Consider the following 20,822-nt stretch of genomic DNA (forward strand, 5'->3'; position numbering starts at 1 on the left):
TGCCCACAGGTGTGAATGTGAAAGTGAATGGGTGTTTGTCTGTACATCCAACTGAGACCCAGGACAGTACAAGTTTCTGCTTTTTTTTTTTTTTTTTTTAATAAGTGTCCTTGCCAGTGGACTTAAAAATAAAGTAGTGCAACTCTTGTCCCTAAAAGTGGACAAAAAATTCATAAGCTGGGTCTCAAGAGGATAAGTCAGCCCTGTGATGAACTGGTGAAACATCCTGGTAGTACCCTGCCTTTGCCTGATGGTAGCTGGTCCAGGTTCCAGCACCACTGTAATCCTCCAGAGCAGGGGTCACCAACCCTGGTCCTTGAGATCTACTATCCTGCATGTTTTAGATTAGGGGTGTCCAAATCCAGTCCTTGAGGGCTGGTATCCTGAATGTTTTAGGTATTTCCCTGTTCCAACACACCTGGAAGCCATTCCATTGTTATCAGGCTTCTGCAGAGCTTGATGATGAGTTGATCATTAATTAAACCAGGTGTGCTGAAAGAGGGAAATATCTAAAACATACAGGATATCGGCCCTCAAGGACTGGAGTTGCCCACCCGTTTTAGATGTATCCTCTTCCGACACACCTGATTCAAATGATAAGCCTATCATCAAGCTCTGCAGAAGCCTGATAACAACTATCAGGTGTGCTGGAAGAGGGAGACATCTGAAACATGTAGGATAGTAGATCTTGAGGACCAAGGTTTGTGACCCCTACTCCAGAGGATTAAGGAGATCAAAAAATGAATGAATGAATGGATATTACAATTCTAAGAAGCTTCAGGAAAATTCTAAGGTGTGTTTTTTTTTTAAAAAAAAAAAAGCCATTTATGAAACAAGTTTTATTTTGATCAAATACTCAAAATAATTAAATTTACAAATGAGAAGATTCAAGAGGTTAAAGAACTTCTTTCATTTTATTTTCAATTTTAAACAAATGCAACCATGTCAAAAGTATGTGTAGCATTAAAAAAAAAAAATGCTTGTTTGAAATAAAATGCCTTTAAGTATGCTTTCCTGTGCTCTCCAAACTTACAAGCTAGACTTTAATTGCTCTTTGGAGTGATGAGGTGTACATTTTCAGTAAAGTAGTCCAACCCCCAGCTTCGCTGTCGGTCTGTCAGGGCATCCACTGACAGCAGTCGCTCAATATCACAGCTGCTCCCTGAGGAAAGTAATTATGCCATTAAGAATCAAATCATGATCTCAAGCTGTAATAGTCTGAAAAACACCCACATTTCAACACTACTTATATTCTAATGCTGTTCATCTTCAGGTTATTTATGGCTATTACATTTTGATCAGTGCAAATAAATACACTGTTTGACACTCACCAAACAGGCTGTGTACTTGTTCATCTGGCACAAAGAATGGGGGTCCTGAAAGGCAAATACACACTTCATCACACTGATATATAATACTAGTCCTTCATTTTAACATTTCAAAGTCTTTCTTTTGCTTTGTATCAGTCTACAACACACCTGATATTTTAGCAACAATACCAGTTTTCCAGTTTTTAAATTACCTTTGTATAATTCAGGATTATACAGCAAAGTGTCCAAAAGGTATCTGCAGTCTTTGGCCATGAGAGAAATGATCAGAGCAGCGTATCTGTGGTATTATGAAACAGAATGTAAGACGACTTGGAACTAACACGTTTTTAAGTTACTTGTTTGCTGATTAAATGCTATTAACGTTTTCCTTAACCATCAAATTTAGGTAAAGTGTCAATCCCATCTTACTTTTCTCTGTCTCTTGGGTTGATGGCCACAAGGGAGCCCCTGTCCCAGATTGCCCCAAACTGTCCCTGAACGGAACTGGGAATTGTAGCAAAGCATTTGTTTATATTTTACTGGTTTAAGTAACTTTACGTTTGCAACTATACATTAAAATATATTTTTTAAGAAGTACCTGGAGAACTTGTAGATGTCACACTGGTATAATGAGATGTTTCTTTCAGGGTTCTGTGGAACAAAGACGGTGTGGATTAAAATTTTGCAAATAGAGTATGCATTTTTAGAAATTAAACACTGCAAATAGGCAGCACATAAGTTTTCATCTGTCAATCATGTCTGTTATGTCTAATTCTAGCCTTAACTTAATTCTCAAAGGCCTAAACAACCACCGATGAACAAAAGCACTTAGTGATCTAAAATGTTTAATACCTTTCGAAACACTAGTCCTATCAGTACATTTCATTAACTCCAGTAAATTGCAGTTTCTCAGCTTTTCACTGGTGTCAGATATTACCAATTTAGATCTGAATAGGCTCTGTAATGAATGACAAATCCCCACCTTTTGTGCCACAGTGAGTCACAAAAACTGTGTAGTTTGACAAATGAGAGGTTGTAGGAGGTTCTTTTTATGTTCAGTTAATGACGTGTTTTGCTGAAAAAGTAAATGTTTCAGTTTTCTCTGTTTTGATACAATAAACTTTGAATTTACACTGCGTTCTTATGAACATCTACAGGGGTTGGACAAAATAATGGACACACCTAACATTGTGGCATCATAGAAGGTGTTTCCATTATTTTGTCCAACCCCTGTACATGATCTTTGTAAATGAAATATAGGAAAATACCTGATTTTCACTGAAAAATGCAGAGGATAATATATTAAATGGTGATAAATCCCAGGAAGCTTTAAATGTCGATAAATATTCATATGGAAGTCAACATAATAGTTCTAGGTCTTTAGGGTTAAATGCTGCTGTAGATATGAATTAATTCAAGAGCCATAAGTAAACTTAAAGATTTCACACTCAGGTAACTTACCCTGTAAACTTTGGCTCCAGGTATGGAAGGAACAGGCTCCTCACTGTAAGTCATGTTGTTCTCCTCAAAGAACTGTTGGATGGCCTTTTCAGCTAGCTCCACCCCGACCACTGAATGACCCATGTCAGCTAGCCTGGAATTCAGATAGAAAGTAATCCATTTCAATCCAACTTTATTTACAAAGCACTTTAAAACAACCGCAGTGGAGCAAAGTGCTGACACAATAAAAAAAAATTAATGAAAACATTAACAACTAGAAGCACTCGGAGAGCGCAGACCTCCGCCAAGGCTGATCAGTGGCCCCCCCCCCCGTGGGCCCCCCCACACCAAGGAGGTTATGTTTTTGCCAGGGTTTGTTTGTCTGTCTGTCTGTTTGTCTGTCCGTTAGTGTGCAACATAACTCAAAAAGTTATGGACAGATTTTGATGAAATTTTCTGGTCTGCGCCCCCCCCGTGGGCCCCCCCACCCCCGATCACCACCAAAATGTAATCATTTCTTCCTTATCCCATTTCCAACAAACCCTGAAAATTTCATCAAAATCTGTCCATAACTTTTTGAGTTATGTTGCACACTAACGAACAGACAGACAGACAAACAAACAAACCCTGGCAAAAACATAACCTCCTTGGCAGAGGTAATAAAATCAAATAAATCAAACAAGTTAAAATATAAAAACAGAAACAAAATGTCAACATTGCAGAAGTGTTAAAAAGTCAAGGAGAAAAGGTGGGTTTTAAGAAGAGATTTAAAAACAGGCAAGGAGGAGGCCTGTCTGATATACAGAGGTAGGTTGTTCCACAATCTGGGACCAGCAGCAGCATAATAATGATTAATACTTATAGATTTACCTTTTTGCAAGATTTATCACATACTATATGGCTGTATAGTTAATTTAAAATGAAAATAAAATGTGCCAAAACAGTCGAATAGTTAAAATGGAATAATTTTACTTGCTTTTGTGACTGTAAACTTAAAAGACATTCTGATATTTTCTTACCACTTCATATCTACAGCCTTTCCACAGAGAGGGAAGAAGAAGGAAATGTGTGCTCGTCCAGCAAGAACTTTATCAATATTGGTCTCCAGCATCCTGTTCAGGGGAAAAAGCACACCAAAACATCATGCATTCCTGCAGGTGGGTTAAAAGCCTCAACAAATTACATCACCAACCCAACTTCAACTTTACATGTTCATTTATGGACCACATTTCATACATTATGCAACCCTACGAGGGAGAGTCACAAAGACAACCCCAGCAATTCAAAGAAGGAATCTACTGATGGAAACATAGATTGCCAAAGTGTTTAGACTCTAATGGAGCTTATGTAGAAAAATATTTTTGTTATTTTGATAAAGAAACTTTTAATTATATTTCTCTGAGAATGTTTTGACTCTCCTTCGTATGTGCTTCATGGCAAGATCAGGATAAAAGCTTTAGATTTTATTAAATTAAGGTTTAGTATTCAGTAAATTATGAATAAATATGTTCTGTTTGATTAGCTGGGCTCCCTGAAGTGGGGGTAGAGGTGTGTGTAGGGTCTTTACTTATGCACTTGGGGCTGATGGAAACCAATTCTACCCTCCTGCCAGCGTTCCTCCCATTCTCCATTTTCCATGACTCGATCCGCCTGCGCTGACAGCATTCTGGACTGTATTCCTGACCAAACTACAGGCACATAACAACAACCAGAAAGACAAGAAAATGAGACAGGTGTGATGTTAATCTTAACTTCACTTCAGATGGCAGCTTAGATATGTTTTGCAAGCTCATAGGGTTACTTAACAGCCTTGTCACTGACCTAAAGCATGTGATTGTATTGGTAGATTATTACAGAAAAGCAACTGTAGTCGGAACAGACAGAGCACAGGTAAAAGGGTGTTGTAGCGGCTGTTTGTCATCAAATTTAAACAACTTAAAAGTGACTGAACTTAAGACTTTAACATAACTCAAATAACCACTAGATGCACCATGGGTTTGTGGTTTATGCAGTCAAAAACACAATGTCCATACCATAGATGTGTTCCAAGTAGTTTATTTTCAGGTGTTTTGCAGGCAAACAACCACCAAACCCTTTTTTGCTGTTTGTCCTGCTCATCCTGACTGACTTGATGACTGTGACTGATTGACTTACTGGTAAAAAAAAAACATAGGCCTACCCAGGTGCATGATGGTCTAACTTGGTGCTGCCTATTTATACCCAGGTGCCCACGGTCTAAACCACAGGTGTCACACATGCGGCCCGGGGGCCAAATCTGGCCCACCAAAGGGTCCAGTCCGGCCCTTAGGATGGATTTGTGAAATGCAAAAATTACACTAAAATATTATCAATCCTTTTAGTTCAGGTTCCACATTCAGAACAATTTTATCTCCAGTGAGCAGGACCAGTAAAACACTATCATCATAACATACAAATAATGATAATTTCGAATGTTTCTCTTTGTAAATGTAAATATTTTCATGCATTTACACTAAAACAAAGTATAATTTTGCAAAAAATGTGAATAACCTGAAAAGTCTTAAGAGAAGTACAATTTTAACAATATTCTGCCTGTTACTCAATGTTTTGTGTATTTGTAGATCCACTGTGATCCATAAGTTATAATGTACATGTGTAAATGATAAACTGAGGCAGAATATTGTTAAAATTACACTTATTTTTTCAGTTTGTTCAAGTTATTCACATCTTTGGAAAGGATAGTTTGTAGATGTAAGCCTTTTCATAATGTAAATTAACTTTATTTGCTCTAAAACATGGGGAAAATTTTGGAGTTGACCTTATTTATATATTATTATGTTATTATTTTACTGGTCCGGCCCACTGCAGATCAAATTTGGCTGAATCTGGCCCCTGAACTAAAATGAGTTTGACACCCCTGGTCTAAACCAATAAGAAAACAAACAAAAGGTGCTAAATACTAAAGAATGAAAGCAATAACTTTGAAAATAATAATAAAATAATATTCTAAATAATCAAAAACAAAAAAGTAAACAAAAAAGGTAAATTAACTTTAACCCTTTCATGCATAATGGTCACTACACTGGACAGTTCTTCTCCAGCTGTTCTCTTATTTATTCATGGGTTTTGTTAGTTTAGTTCCATATCAGCCAACACAGTGGCTGTTAACACACCATCCCATTCACTGATATTCTGTTTGCTGTTCTTCATAAACCTGATCTGCACTAACATATTTGATTGTAACCCACCTGTTATTTGTTAGACACAAAGTTTTTTGTTTTTTTTTTTCATGTTATTTCCATGACGTGAGTAATAACTAGGACTAGAGTATGTTAAAATGTGAGAAAACATCAGATTTGCAGCATTAAAAATGTTTTTATTACATTGTTCTCCTATTACTTTCTTATGGAACAGGATTAGGACCACGGGACTTTGATCTCAGAATTCTGACTTCTTTCCCTAAGAATTCTGACTTTAACTCAGAATTCTGACTTTAAACTCAGAATTCTGACTTTTTTCCCTAAGAATTCTGACTTTAACTCAGAATTCTGACTTTAAACTCAGAATTCTGACTTTTTTCCCTAAGAATTCTGACTTTAAACTCAGAATTTTGACTTTTTTCCCTAAGAATTCTGACTTTAAACTCAGAATTCTGTTTTTTTCCCCCTCAGAATTCTGACTTTTTTCCCCTCAGAATTCTGACTTAAACTCAGAATTCTGACTTTTTTCCCCTCAGAATTCTGACTTTAATCTCAGAATTCTAACTTTAATCTCAGAATTCTGCTTTTTTCCCCTCATAATTCTGACTTTAAACTCAGAATTCTGACTTTTTTCCCCTCAGAATTCTGACTTTAATCTCAGAATTCTGACTTTTTCCCCTCAGAATTCTGACTTTAATCTCAGAATTCTGACTTTTTTTTCTCAGATTTCTGACTCTAATCTCAGAATTCTGGCTTTTTTTCCCCCCTCATGATAATATAAGAAATAAATATTGGACCTTAGTTTATTGTATTTCTTCTAGTGGCCCTAATCCTTTTCCATACTTTCTGATATTGGGTTTTAAACACACGTTTCTTTACTTCAAAAATTAAATGCATGAACATTTTTGTAACTCCATGAAAAAAAAAAAAAAAAAAAAAAAATTGATGGCATTGTTTGTTTGTTTGTTTGTTTGTTTTTTCATATGTAAGGAGGAATAAAAACACTCCAGGAAAAAAAAAAAAATCTTTACTAAGGTTCTCGTAATTCATGCATGAAAGAGTGAAACAAAAAACTAAACAGACAAATAGCTCCTACAAAGGTTATAACAGCACATGTATGGATACAGTAAGCAAGCGCAAACTAGTCTGTAAACACTGAAAAATGGAAAGTAAAAGACTAGAGCAAGCAGGGTTTTAATTTTATGCATAATAATCTCACACTCCCTTACCCTTGCGTTTAATAACAAACCTCCCCCACAATATTTACTTATTAACCTCTGATTTACCTAACATCAGCCTGCTACAAAACAACTAACAAATAACTGTAAATATACACGTATTTCGTCGCTGGTAAGATCCTACCTTTTCTGACAAAAACAGCAGCGACAGCCTTGACCATACGAAGACTAATTCGAGTTTTTTTAAAGTCTATCTGACGAAATATTTGCTAACTATTTCATAAACTGACAATAAGAAACTCACTCATAAGACGCCACTGCTCAGTTACTACCGGTCAGACCTTCTTCTTCGTGGGTTGTATTAAGTGAGTGGCTATGCTAAACAGCTCCGTAGTGCAACACCGCCATCTGCCGGTAGGGGTGAGAATTGAACAAAATATAATAATAGATCTTTATTATTACTGTCATGGGAACAACGAAAATCAATTTAGCAGCTCAGTTCAATTTAGTGCAAAAGGGACTGTATAAGAAAAAAATTTTAAAAAAATAAAAAAGATCCTCCTGAGACCCAGGAAAGGACAAGTTTTGACTATTATACATTAAATAATTGCCTTTATTGGAAACAACACAATGCAGCAGGTTTTTCAGATGCATTTTTTTTTTTTTTTTTTCATTTATGGAATGTCCTTTGCAGTGGACAATGTTTTTTTTTTTTTTTTTCCCAATAAAACTGTGAACCTCTTTTCCCCTACAGAGGACAAAAATGCATTGCAGGGTCTCAAAAGGATATCACACAGAGTATTAAGAAATGTAGGACTGTGCAAAGGCTTCAGAATAAAATATTAAAACACAAGTGCTACTAAAGTACATGTGGGGCAACACATATATGAGTAACACAAAGCCATTGTTTCTATTACAGAAAAGAGCAATAAGAATCATGTGTAATGTTAATTTTAGGGAACATACAAATGAGTTGTTTATTAAATCAGGATTGTTTAAGTTTAAAGAGTTGGTTGAATTAAGGACATTGCTGATTGTGTTTAGAGCGAGAAATGGACTTTTGCCTGCAAATTTGCAGAGATTGTTTTAGTATCACAGGATGAAGAACATAGAAGGAGGTTTAATTTTAAACGGCTAAAGGTACGGACTAATGTGAAGAAAATGTGTATTTCTGTTGTGGGTGTCGGGATGTGGAATTCTTTGGCAGTGGAAGAGAAGAGCTGTACAAATATTTTTTCAGTTTTAAGAGTTTGTATAGGGAAAGAATAGAGAAGCTTTATAAAAGCATGTAATGACATAATTCAACTTATGGATGTTGGATTTATTTTATTTGTATTGACTATCATGTAAACTGTTTACTGTAATAACTGTAATGGCAACGTATCTGATGTAAGCAGATGTTTCAAGAAAGGGGCAGGTATTATAAGTTTTCTTCATCCTTCTCCTTTCCAATCATTTAGATTGGAATGAATGAATAAAATGAAATGAAATGAAAATGAAAAGTACTACTAGAACTTCTGACATGAACAAAATATACAAAAAGAAATATACAAAAGCTAATTCTATACTACAGTACCTCTTATGACAAAGCAACAGTCGGGTTTTTTTGGGGAAAAAAAAAGTAAATGCACCATGATTGGCTACAAATTGTGAATGAATTTTTGAGATGGAGATTCTGACCCATACATTGAGGACTCAAGCAGGGCAGTGTCACGATAAATGGGAGAAATGGACAATTTTCATTTCAACGTCGCATTATAAAACCAATTTTGAGTCACAAAGGTTTTTTTTATGGTAAATGTATCTCATATGTCCCTTATTTTTGTATTGTACAAAATCCCAAACAACCATAAAAAAGAACCAAAAAAAAAAAAGTGAATGTACTGATATAGCAGTTCTAGCAGATATTTTAATTAAATATTATACAGTATTTTTCCAGTTCCATTTTGAGGACCATATCTGAAGTTTTTCCTCATAAACACATAAACAAAGATCAATGTAAAACCAACATCTATTGCATTAAACTAAACTGAAAACTAAACAAGATTTTTGCTATCGTTTATTTTTGTGCTCTTTTTCCAAATTATTGTACATAGAATGATGTGTAAGTATATTTTTACGAGAAATTATTCTTTCAGCAGGACTACTTGAGTTGCTAAGTCTTCCACACAATTAGGAAGAGCACAAATATAAAAATGAATAGACTTTTGGCACTGTACAGAATATGCAGTCGGCTTTCTTTCCTATAGCTTATGGAAAGAATATAATGGTCGAAAGTGCAAAGAGGGAGAAAAATACTTTTGAATAATTTCAAAGCTCTAAGCCACCACCATCTAGACGACATCTAAGGTCTATGAAAACCATGAGAAAACCTTTGTCGCCTTTCTGTCTGTCGTGTTTTCTGAGGAACATGGAAAAATAGTTTGGGTCATTGTGCAGAAATGGCCACTTTTGAAACAAGAAGTAAGATGTCTTAAAATAGATTTCTTTCTCTAACATTTCATTAGCCTCATATAGCATAATTGGGTAAGTTATAGTTTTTTTCAGGCCATAGCCAAAGATGAAATATTTAATCAGCAGTGTTAGGAGAGTAAAGTTATGCTGATGTCACAATTTGCCCAAATATATGACATTTATGGGCAATTATGCTGTGAGGCTAACCATTTACATTTCTGGAGAGTTTTTTCTTTATTCAGGATGTGAGGATAAATGAAACCAAAATGTTGTAAATAATATATCATCCTTTAAATATTTACTCTTTGGTTTAGAAAAATGTAATGAATGTAAAATAATCATGTCAAATGTGATGCATATATTTTAGGGGTCATTAAAAGAACATACACAATGGAGATAGAATGAAAGTGTGTCTCCATTGTAACCATAGATGTTTATGTTTATGTTTACGCATTTGGCAGATGCTTTTTTCCAAAGCGACTTACAGGGGAAAACCAATTAAATCACTCAATCAATCAAATTTTATTTATATAGCGCCAGATCACAAAAAAAGTTATCTCTTGACACTTCATATATAGAGTTGGTCAAAACCAGACTCTAAGCCAATTTACAGAAACCCAACAGAATCTAAACGGTAGATACTGATCTTCACTTAACCCTTAAAGACCCGAACAGCCACCAGCAACCAAAATAATTGACTGACGTAAAATGTTTAATACCTGTTGATCCACTAATTTTTAGCAATCTATGTAAATAATTGGTGTAAAATGCAGTTTGGCTTCTTTTCATGGTCACCAGATATGACCCATTTGGATGTTCAGAGGCTCCGTAGTGAACATGGAAACACTGGATTCACCAGTAAAACCCATGGAGTTGGATCCAGTGACAGTGGATGGTAGGGATGTAACAATTACCGGTATAACGATAAACCGCAGTAAAATTGCAGACGGTTAGTATTACCGTTTAAATTCTAATTATCATGATAACCGTGTTTGATTACTGCACTTTTAGAGGAAAACAAAACCATGTAAAGCTTTGATTTTATGTCAAATATTTGAGTATAGTTTTAATTTATTACAATTTTAATTGTATATACCTAATATTTGGAACCAATATTCACTTTTAAAGTCTTTGAAAAGGTTTGTTAAGCATCTTTGTGTTATTTATGCAATAAATTATATGCATTTTTCAAATCGGATTTTATATTTTTGTGGTTTTTTTGTCCTTTTATGTTGATATAGTAGGTTAAAGTGAAAAAATAATAGGCAGATGATATAAATGAAGTTGTGCTCGAAAAAAAAAGATACCAAACATGGGTATGGTAAACATTTGTTTATGTAGTATATAAAGGCAAAATCAAAACTACTGAAAAACAGCCAAAATAGGCTCAGACCACTAAGGGTTAATACTTGAATGTTTCTGACAAGAGAAGTACATTGTGCAAATAATTTTATTTATTTATTTATTTATTTTAAATCCAACTTGGTTAAATTATTTCAGGTTGTGTGTAAGTATTTTTTTGAACATTTTGAGCACAACAATACCACAATAATAATGATAACCGTGATAATTTTGGTCACAATAACCGGGATATGAAATTTTCATATCATTACATCCCTAGTGGATGGAGACACTTGGTTTATGTTCAGTTAATGACAGATTTTACTGAAAAAGTAACTTTTTCTGAAGTTTTTTTCTGTTTTTGATACAATAACCCTCAACTTTTCTCTGGTGCTTTAATGAACATCGACATGATCAGTGAATTAAATATAGGAAAATGCATGATTCTCACAAAAAAAAAGAGCAAAACACAGAGGATAACATTGTAATAAATGGTGATAAATCATTTAAGAAGGGCTAAATCTAGAGAAAAAAATTATTCGGGAACTGTCGCAAAATTACCACTGGGTCTTTATGGGTTAAAGAAGGTAACACAAGATCTATTTTTCTCACCAGAATGTGTCTATCTTTGTTCTATCTATCTATAGTCTACAGGGTGGGGAAGCAAAATTTACAATGAATATTTAGTTGTTTTTTCTCAGCAGGCACTACGCCTATTATTTTGAAACCAAACATATATTGATGTCATAATCATACCTAACACTATTATCCATACCTTTTCAGAAACTTTTGCCCATATGAGTAATCAGGAAAGCAAACGTCAAAGAGTGTGTGATTTGCTGAATGCACTCGTCACACCAAAGGAGATTTCAAAAATATTTGGAGTGTCCATAAAGACTGTTTATAATGGAAAGAAGAGAATGACTATGAGCAAAACTATTACGAGAAAGTCTGGAAGTTACTATTAAAGAAGAATGGGAGAAGTTGTCACCCCAATATTTGAGGAACACTTGCGCAAGTTTCAGGAAGCGTGTGAAGGCAGTTATTGAGAAAGAAGGAGGACACATAGAATAAAAACATTTTCTATTATGTACATTTTCTTGTGGCGAATAAATTTTCATGACTTTCAATAAACTAATTGGTCATACACTGTCTTTCAATCCCTGCCTCAAATTATTGTAAATTTTGCTTCCCCACCCTGTATATTTAAAGGTATATTCTGGTTGAGTTGTAGCTGTTTTCTGGCTAGTCTCTGTTAAATATCTTAATAATTGAATATTAATGCTGTTTAGTTCTCTGTGGGGACAGTTAAAAGTCCCAAGCAAATGAGGTAACTTTTATACTTGTAAGAATGGATCATCATCCATAAGATCAGTTATTTTTTTTAACAGTATATGCACATTCACTGTTTTTCCATTGGAGTTTGAGAAGCCGTAAAACGCGTCCTGTTATTGAGACAGCTGTCACTAATCCCTTTAAAGCCTGTGCACTGTTGCTCAGAGATTGGTATTGCTTGCACAACCTGCCACTACACTCTGTTGGGCTGAGAGCTGAACTGGAGCCTGCCAGCACCAATCTAGGAGATAAAGCCGGCAACTAGTAGTCCACACTGGAATAAGTAAGGCACTGAAATCAGAGAAAGGAGACTGACTTTATTTGAACACTAGGTGGCGAAAGCATCCAGGAGATACTGGCATCACTGTGGCAACAAGGTGCACTGACACTCAGGTGTTTTCTGGGATATCAGCCTGTATTTTACGCAAACGTGATGAGAAGGTAGTCACATGGTGTTTGTGAGATACCCACTCACACAAAAGAACTATATAATGTAACATCTATTCTAAATAACTGCGCTTAATCAGACAATGAGTTGCAATATTAGTAGGAAACCATACACAGTAGGTATAGTAGGTAGAATAACTGTTGAAATAATAATACAAATTCTACTACTACTACTAATAATAATAATCATCATCATAATAAAGTTGCCCATTGTTAGGTCTACATGGTTTTTGTGTTTACAGTGTAAATATGAAAACACAGTTTCCACAAAAATAACAAGATCCCACTCTCCATCCACAGCCTACATTTAAAGGAGCGACAAAAACCGGGACGTTCGCCTCCATTTCTGTGCGTAAATCCGTATTTCCAAATGCGCTCCAGTTGTGCGGGGTCGCATCCAGATGTGCGTTTTTCTTTACGGTGAGTCGAAGACGTCGCGGAGCCTCTGAACCAATCAGCGTCGCCCGGGGGCGGGTCCGTGTGTGTGGACTGTTGTGGATATGGAAAATGGACAATTTAACACGCACATTCATCATTCATATCCCGCCGGGGAAGACCTGCGCCTGCACAATGAATTGATGTGCAAATGCTCGGCCGTGGCGTGAAAAGGAAAAGGACCAGGAAGGGGAGCGTGGTTTCGCCACCCGGTAAGGGCGAGCGGTGTGTCGGGGAGCAGCTAGCCGGAGCGCAGGGGGTAGGGGGGGGGGGGAATCGTCCGGGTGATAGCCTATCTGGTGTCTGTTGTAGATGCATCTGAGTAATACCGGATAATAACACGCTTCAGTGGGAGATTTAAGAATGAATATGATGTAGCCGTGCGTAATTGAAGAGTTTTTTCCGCATAGGACTTGTTTGGCACATCATCCGAAAGACGCAGAAAGCTTCACACATCGATACAGTTGTGCTTTTTATTGTCCACATCTGACATATGGCAGCTGCACAGGCTCTGAGGGGGATCCATAGGTTTTTTTTTGTAAAGTGCGTTTTCCCACCTGAAAGCAGCCTGAGCGGACTGCCTCCAGCTCCGGTGCTGTATTGTTTTGCATGGCGCACCTTTGTCGCTCACGCCGCTCGGATGTTGACACGGGAATTATAGTGTTGAAAGCAACCCCGGCGATCACACACAACAGCAACTAGAAGACGCTTTAACCATCATCTAACAAAGGGATGAAGACTTTTAGAAGCATTTAAAAGCATTGGCTAGAAGGACAATGGATGCACTTTAATCCATCCATATGATCTGGGGTGTTGTTGTTTTTTTTTTTTTTATTGACAGATGCTTGTTAGGATTGAGGTATCTGATGGAGCAACAGGGGTATGATGATGCCGGGATGGTGCATGCTGGGTGATAAAGGACAACCTGATTCATAGGCGAGGGGAAAGATCTGGGAAATTTTGGAGGACAGACACGAGGGGGCGGCGGGACTCTCCGTGCCCAGATTATTTTTATCGACGCGCCGGACGGTGCGTATGTTTGCGCTATGTCTGTCTGTAATTTAATCATATTGTGGTGTTGGTAAATCGGGACCGAGGTCGCCCCGTCAAGGAGGGGAAAGTCGTGTATTTCCGAGACTCCATGCCTGGTGTCATTGGTTCACAGAGTCAGTCTGTATTGGCGTCGCCGGAGCAGGACGCTCAACAGTTCAGTGCGTAAAAGAGTGCACGGATTCCGCTCCAAGGGGGGGTTGGAGTGGAGGGGGTGGGAGAAGGAGAACCGGACTGTTTGAACATCACAGCTCAGAACTTGATGAACCTGCTACCGTCACCTGCAAGGGATCTCAATGTCATTCCCAGACAGGTAGGCCGAATAGGTGGCATGTTTTGACATCCAGATAGGCTTCACATTAGGGTGTATGGTTCAAATAGCTGTCACTGATATGCACATCAGGGATTAACTGACTGGTAATTACGCTTCATTAGGATTCTTTTTAAGTGCACATCTGAGCTGAACCTTTGGCAAAACCATCAGTGCACACATTGAGGATTCTTTGGCACATTATTGCTTCTTCTAGAGGACAGATGGGCTGTGGGTTGCACATTGCTCTGCCACATCAAAGAATATTTAATAATGTAGCCACGGGTTGAGCTTTTATATTGTTTCCTCCTGCAATTCAGTGGGAAATAAAATCAAAGCCAACTCAAACTGACCAATTGAACTTGCACAGACTTACTGTTGATAGTAGGCAACAAACCTAAGATACCATCAGTGATTTGGGGGAAACAGACCAGACTGTATTTACTCAGGTATCATCACATTTATTTTATTTGCTTCCTCTGCACCTCGGTGTTACATTTAAAAGGAATACACGCCTATATTATAAACAAAAATGCTTTCTTCTTGTTTCCATCCCCTTGCATTCAACACGTATTACTTAATAACTCAGGAAGGTGCAGAAAACAACCTGCTTTTCACATTTCACTAAGTGTTCACGCATTAATGAATCCCAAAGAAACTAACAAGGCTGTGAGAGTTCATTGCAGCAATTAATTACAGCACTCTTGTTATTTTTGATGAAAAAAAAAAGATGGCGACTTCAGTGATCTTAAAGTGTTGTCATTATACTAGATGTGCAAATAAAAAAAAAAAAAAAAAAAAAAGAAAACAACCCTCATGGGACAGTGTATCCTGAAGGCAAGCCGTGCATAGATTACTTATTGATTTATTAAATATTTTGTATAAAGGCAAACCCTCCTAATGTGATTCAGCATTCATTATGGTTCAGTAATACCCTCCCCGGTGATTAAGAGAAGCACAAATCTTGTCTTGTCGAAGCTTTGCCCAGTACAGGCTGTATTCACATTCCAGAGGTGGAAGCATTTCCATAATCAGGGCATTCATTAAAAGGACTGACAATATGAGTGCAGTGTGCAGCCTTTAAAACGTAACACTGATGGTTCACTGTGAATAGTGATTATCTTCTCTAATGCACTTTCCATCGGGCTCATGTAAAATTCAGTTGTAATCTGGGAAGCAAAACCTGCAAGTGCAACAAATACACTAAATATAAATAAAAAAAATACATTTGGGAGAGAAAAGCTTTGAGATGCATGGATTATACTCCCAAGATGCCAACTATTTTTAAGCTAAATTTCACCCAAAGAAAAAAAAAAAAAAAAAAAACAACACTGCTTTCATCTTAGTAGTCAGGGACACACTAATTGAGCCCCCTCCCAGGGTCAGATGATATATCTTCCCTGTGTTGTCAAGGTCAGATTGTTTATAGGCCAATCTGATCTGAGTTCTACCATGGAATGCCTCCAGGTAAAAAAGCTGCAAAGATAAGATGAGTTGCAGGTAGGATGCACCGCGAGCAGGACCAGTTAATAAGGCAGATGGATTTCACTACATGCTGTTTTTGCTGTGTGTGTTGTCAGGTGCACAGCCAGGCACCGGAGCACAGAGCTGCGTACTTTGCTGTATCAGTGTCCTGAGTAGGCTCCTCTACTCTCAGAGCTCAGAACTAGGTGACAGTGCAAAGCCATGATCCGGATCCCAGCCTCTTTATGGTGTTAGCCTGATCCATATGTACTCTGCTCCTGTTTTTTTTTTTTTTTTTTTTTTTTTTTTCTGGGAACGCAAACTGCACTGCAACGTTCAGATCGCAAGCCTGAACCTTCTAATAATTGTTCCTACCCATCTTGTTCATTCAGTTAATTAGCCCTTGTGGCGTTGGAGTGCACCATATTGTTGAGACATAATTAATCAACCCGGCTTGTAATTATTCTGGGTTTGGGATGTGAGTGCGGTTGGGAGGCTACTTGCGTTACAGCTTGAGGTAAACATCTTATTAACCGTGTCAGGGTCCCTCAGCCCACACGGAGCAGCTAGGATTTTTATTAAGGTGCAGAAGAATGTGCTTTTATCCATATTATGAAAATGGCCTCGTAAAAGAGCCAGCGCTTGATTAGGTTTATAGCCATTGTGGTTCCAAGGTGGTCAAGTTGATGGAAGACTACTCCAGTAGCTGCAAGAGGAATTATTTTTATACATTTATTCAGTGCATAGAGTTTGTGTGTATATGTAGGTGTGTGTGTGTGTGTATGGGGTGTATACATATGGTATGTGGGTGTGTGGAGAGCACCTCAATTTCATAGGGCAACTAGTAGGTGAGAGCAGAAAATAGAATATCCCTGTTGTAAGCCTTTAATGCCAGTCCATCAGGGGAGACAGACCCTATTTTTTACCACAGCAGGTTTTCTTTGGTTCACCACAGACTGTTGATCACGACTCCAGAAAAACAGTCTCACAGTGTTACTCCTGTTCATGTTACACACAATGGTATCCTACAGCTATGCAGTATTCATCAGCAAATATAAAAAAAAAAAACACCCAGAGAAGTTTTTAATGTGCAAAAAGGCCTGACCATATTGTCCCCTCCAGTCACTAAAACAAAGAAACAAAAACACAACGCGGTGTGGCTATCTCCTGGTCCCTGGTCACGCTGTCACATCTCTGAGGCCTGTAATGACAGAGTCCAGGGTTTAATTTTAGCTCAACCCAGCCGCTCACCTCACCACAAAATTTGTGTTTTCTTCAGAACTCTTCATTTTACTGAACTAATATGTCGCCAGCTTTAGGCCAGCAAAAACATACATGCCAGATGTGTGTTTAAGTATAGTTTGGACACACTCCTGCACGAACTGAACCCCACACATGCAAAAACAGACCCACACACACATAAAAAAAAAAAAAAAAATCTACGAAAGGCTCATTGCCACTAAACACGGGCACGACACTCATACTGTGTAGGTGCCAAGGATTTGTGTCGTTGCTGCCATCATCCAGGTGAACAGTCTTTATAAACTCACCTTATCATTTGGGATGGAATGGAAATCTAATTTTACTAGACATTTGGCCCATCCAGTGTCAATTTACAACCTGCTCTCTGTCACTACCAAAATCATTTTAGACATAATAACGCTCCTACCGCTACTGCAGCTGCTTCTCGTAGCAATGGCTTTTCCTCCCAGAGAATAACTGCGATGGTAGTGGATTTCATTTGGAGCACTTTCATTGCTAGTTGTGCTCAACCCCGATGATTTGGCCAGAAAACAGCAAATTTGAACAAATAAAGGAAGGCCAAACTGTCCCCGAAAGATAGAAATCTCTTTAAAAATATCCCATTCGGAAGAAGAAAAAAATCCATATTGAGAAATGTTGAATTTCCCACTGAAGGCCGTCATCGGTGACATCCATTTTCAGAGCGCATCAGTTTTCTATTTCTATCAAACATATAAGCACAGTTGAATAAGCTGCTGTGTAAATACAATTCACGGGAGACAGATGGGATGACAAATTTTAATTCCATTTCCCTGAATGACTTAATCATGCACTTCTGTGGAAAACTGCGGCAGGTAAAAGCAGTTGAGCGAAGCCCTTTCGACTCTCAGAGGGGAGGAGATTGAGGCCGGGAAGTGCAGGGATCCGTCCCGCTGTCAGCCGTAGAATATCGATCATCAAGTCCTTTTCCTCCCGGTTGTTTGCTCTCTTCATGCCACTTTAATGTCCTTCAGCCTCACCTTTTATTCAACTTGACTGGTTCTTTTCCCTTTTAGTATCGACTGTCCTCCAGATGAGCCTCTGTTCAATAAGAGCTAGATCTCCAAATGAAATTACAGCGAAAAATGCTTATAGTGATCAGGTCTGTCTCGATTCGGATAATTACGATTAGTGGGTAATTATTATAATCGACTCTTTAATTTCACACCTGTCGGCAAGTTTTATACAGCGATTTATTACTGATAACGGGGTTTGTTTACCTTGAGCAGTTAACGGCGGTGGTTTATGGTACCTGTTATGTTGACACGTGTATGTTGCAACTGTGGGAAATTCCTAATATCTGTGACATGGACTTTTTTTCTGCATCAATTGCTTATACTTGCAGTTCAAACAATGTGACATAAACGCTGCAGTAACCTGATTGTTGACTCAGCAGCCGCCCCATGCAGTTTTCTTTAACACCATGTTTCTACCTAGGCAGTTTCTGAAACATAGTGTTTTGTCTCATTCACTCAAACCATCGTATACAGACTCAAAAACTATCTTCACGGGTTCACCACCAATGCTACGGCCCTCACTAACAGCCTACTCAAGGGAGCATTATGTGACCGGGCATTATTATTTGACATGGAAAGTTTCAAACACACAGAATAAATGAAAGTCTGTACACCGTAACATTTCTTATTCACAGACTACTTAAACAGGTTATATCTCGTATTCATATTCCAAACAAGTGGTGCCAGGCACAACAAACCCCGCCCCTCACACATTTTGTAACTTATTTTGGCATCGATCCAGCTGATGTTATTATGTCTATGCTTGTGGTGATGTCAGCATATCAGTTGCCTCTATATATGTGCCAAGTTTGAAGTAAATTGACAGAAAATTGATGTTTTTTATAGACATGGGAAATTTTGCCCATTATAAGTAAATGGGAGTAGAAAAAAGATTTTAAAAATTCCCAAAAAATTGAAACTTTGACCTACATTTCCCAAAATATATTGACATCTATACTTGGTCACTGGCAATGTACAAATCAAATTTGGTATGAATTCACCTGATAGTTTTGCTGCTACAGACATTTGAAATTTTGCCCATTATAAGTGAATGGGGGAAAAAAAGATTTAAAAAATTTATAAAAAATTTGAACTTTGACCTACTTTTCCCAAAATGCACTGAGATCTATTCTGGATCACTGACAATCTATAAACCAACTGCTGGTTGGTATGAATTCAACCAGTAGTTTTGCTGCTAGAGTGTTAAATAAAGAAACAAACTGTCCATTGACTGTATCACTCACTGACTATATTACAAAGCACACTGTTCAACATCACACACATCTGTGGTATTACCAAGTTTTCTTCTTCAGTTTTTTTGATATTCAGTCAAAATAAAACTGTGTCTTATGATCTTCACGTGTTGTGTCAGCTGATAGTTTGCATTATAGCTCTGTTTTTAGACAGAAAACAGCCACAGTAAAACTGCAGATCTCTGTTTTCTGTACAGTATGTGTTGCTAATAAGTGCACTAAAGATCTGTTTGGAATCATCCAAGCAAGGTCAGAACTGTCACAGTTTAGTCTGCAGTGTGGATCAACAAATGGCAAACTCAACAAATATCACATCATAACTTTATACCTCCATAAGCCTCATAATAATGCCTAATAAAGCCTCTCTAATGCCACGTTTCCCCTACGTGAAACCAACACGACTCGACTCGACTCGACTCGGGTACCAGGTCCTATTCCTGGAGACCGTTTCCATTACAGGATACTACCCATTTTACAGTACCTGGACGTCATACCGATGCAACGTGTTACTCCCGTGTCGAGTTGCTGATAAACTCACTCGTTTCGTGTTCTCTCGTCAAGCTCATGCTGAATTTTTACATCTGAACCTACTCGACCGACCATGGTGTAGTTTTGCGGGCTGTCATCATGTGGATTAACCTACCGCTATATTTACTGTCAACTTCTGCATTTGTTTTTTGTAAAACAGTGGGTCAAAGAGACGACTCTGACCAATCAGTGGTCTGCACTGTTTATACGTTACGTTTTAGTATCTGTTCCCCAGTCTTGGAACCTTGGCGGAGGTGATACTAAAAAAGTAGTACCGGGTACCAGATTCCAGGTCCTTTTTCGTAATGGAAACACAAAAAGGCCGAATCAAGCCTAGCCGATACCACATAGTGGAAACACGGCATTAGTGGTTTTCATCCCAACTCATCACTTTCTGACACTTTTGTCCGAAGCCCCATGGTGTTAGTTTTCCTTATCGAGGGAGAACAGCTGATTGACTCTCTACTCCCTCTAGTGATTACATAAATCAGTCGGACTGTCAGTGTAAATATACACTGTGCTTATCTCTGTGATTCAAAACATAGGTGTTGGTCATAAATTTAAGAGTCTGTATTCTGAACACTAACAGTACTGTTTAGGTCATGAATGAATACTTTAAAGTAGACATATTACATTTAGTACATTTGTAAGGAAGTAAAGGAATTAAACAGCATTTGTAGACAAGCGATTCTGTGCAAGATTTTTGGATCCGCATAAGCTGTATATTATTGTAACCGTGATCCCCATAAGTGTGTCCATTCTGTAAATAATAACCAGGCCTTTAAAACATTAATGGTTGGT

At 37.7% G+C, this 20,822-nt stretch overlaps 2 protein-coding genes across 3 annotated transcripts in view; one reads left to right on the top strand and one right to left on the bottom strand.

Annotated features, from left to right (window-relative positions):
* Positions 1 to 895: 895 nt before the first annotated feature.
* LOC115428778 (probable thiopurine S-methyltransferase) lies at positions 896 to 7,447 on the bottom strand. The gene is made up of 9 exons (XM_030147991.1): positions 7,292 to 7,447; positions 4,318 to 4,438; positions 3,770 to 3,862; positions 2,772 to 2,904; positions 1,909 to 1,961; positions 1,740 to 1,814; positions 1,523 to 1,608; positions 1,332 to 1,376; positions 896 to 1,162 (listed from the first exon to the last, which is right to left on the bottom strand). Exons 1-9 carry the CDS (start codon positions 7,326 to 7,328, stop codon positions 1,044 to 1,046), a joined length of 762 nt encoding a protein of 253 aa, XP_030003851.1. The 5' UTR covers positions 7,329 to 7,447; the 3' UTR covers positions 896 to 1,043.
* Positions 7,448 to 13,156: 5,709 nt separating this feature from the next.
* The window catches only part of ext1c (exostoses (multiple) 1c), a 163,529-nt gene continuing 155,863 nt past the window's right edge, over positions 13,157 to 20,822 (top strand). Inside the window, exon 1 of one of the 2 annotated variants that reach the window (XM_030147590.1) lies at positions 13,157 to 13,331. The gene's annotated coding sequence lies outside the window, so the exon portion shown is untranslated. Of the gene's footprint in view, positions 13,332 to 13,374; positions 14,483 to 20,822 lie in introns of those variants that run through there. The other variant, XM_030147589.1, reaches the window with a different exon arrangement.

This window comes from Sphaeramia orbicularis, chromosome 11 (genome assembly GCF_902148855.1).
Source record: "Sphaeramia orbicularis chromosome 11, fSphaOr1.1, whole genome shotgun sequence".
NCBI lineage: Eukaryota > Metazoa > Chordata > Actinopteri > Kurtiformes > Apogonidae > Sphaeramia > Sphaeramia orbicularis.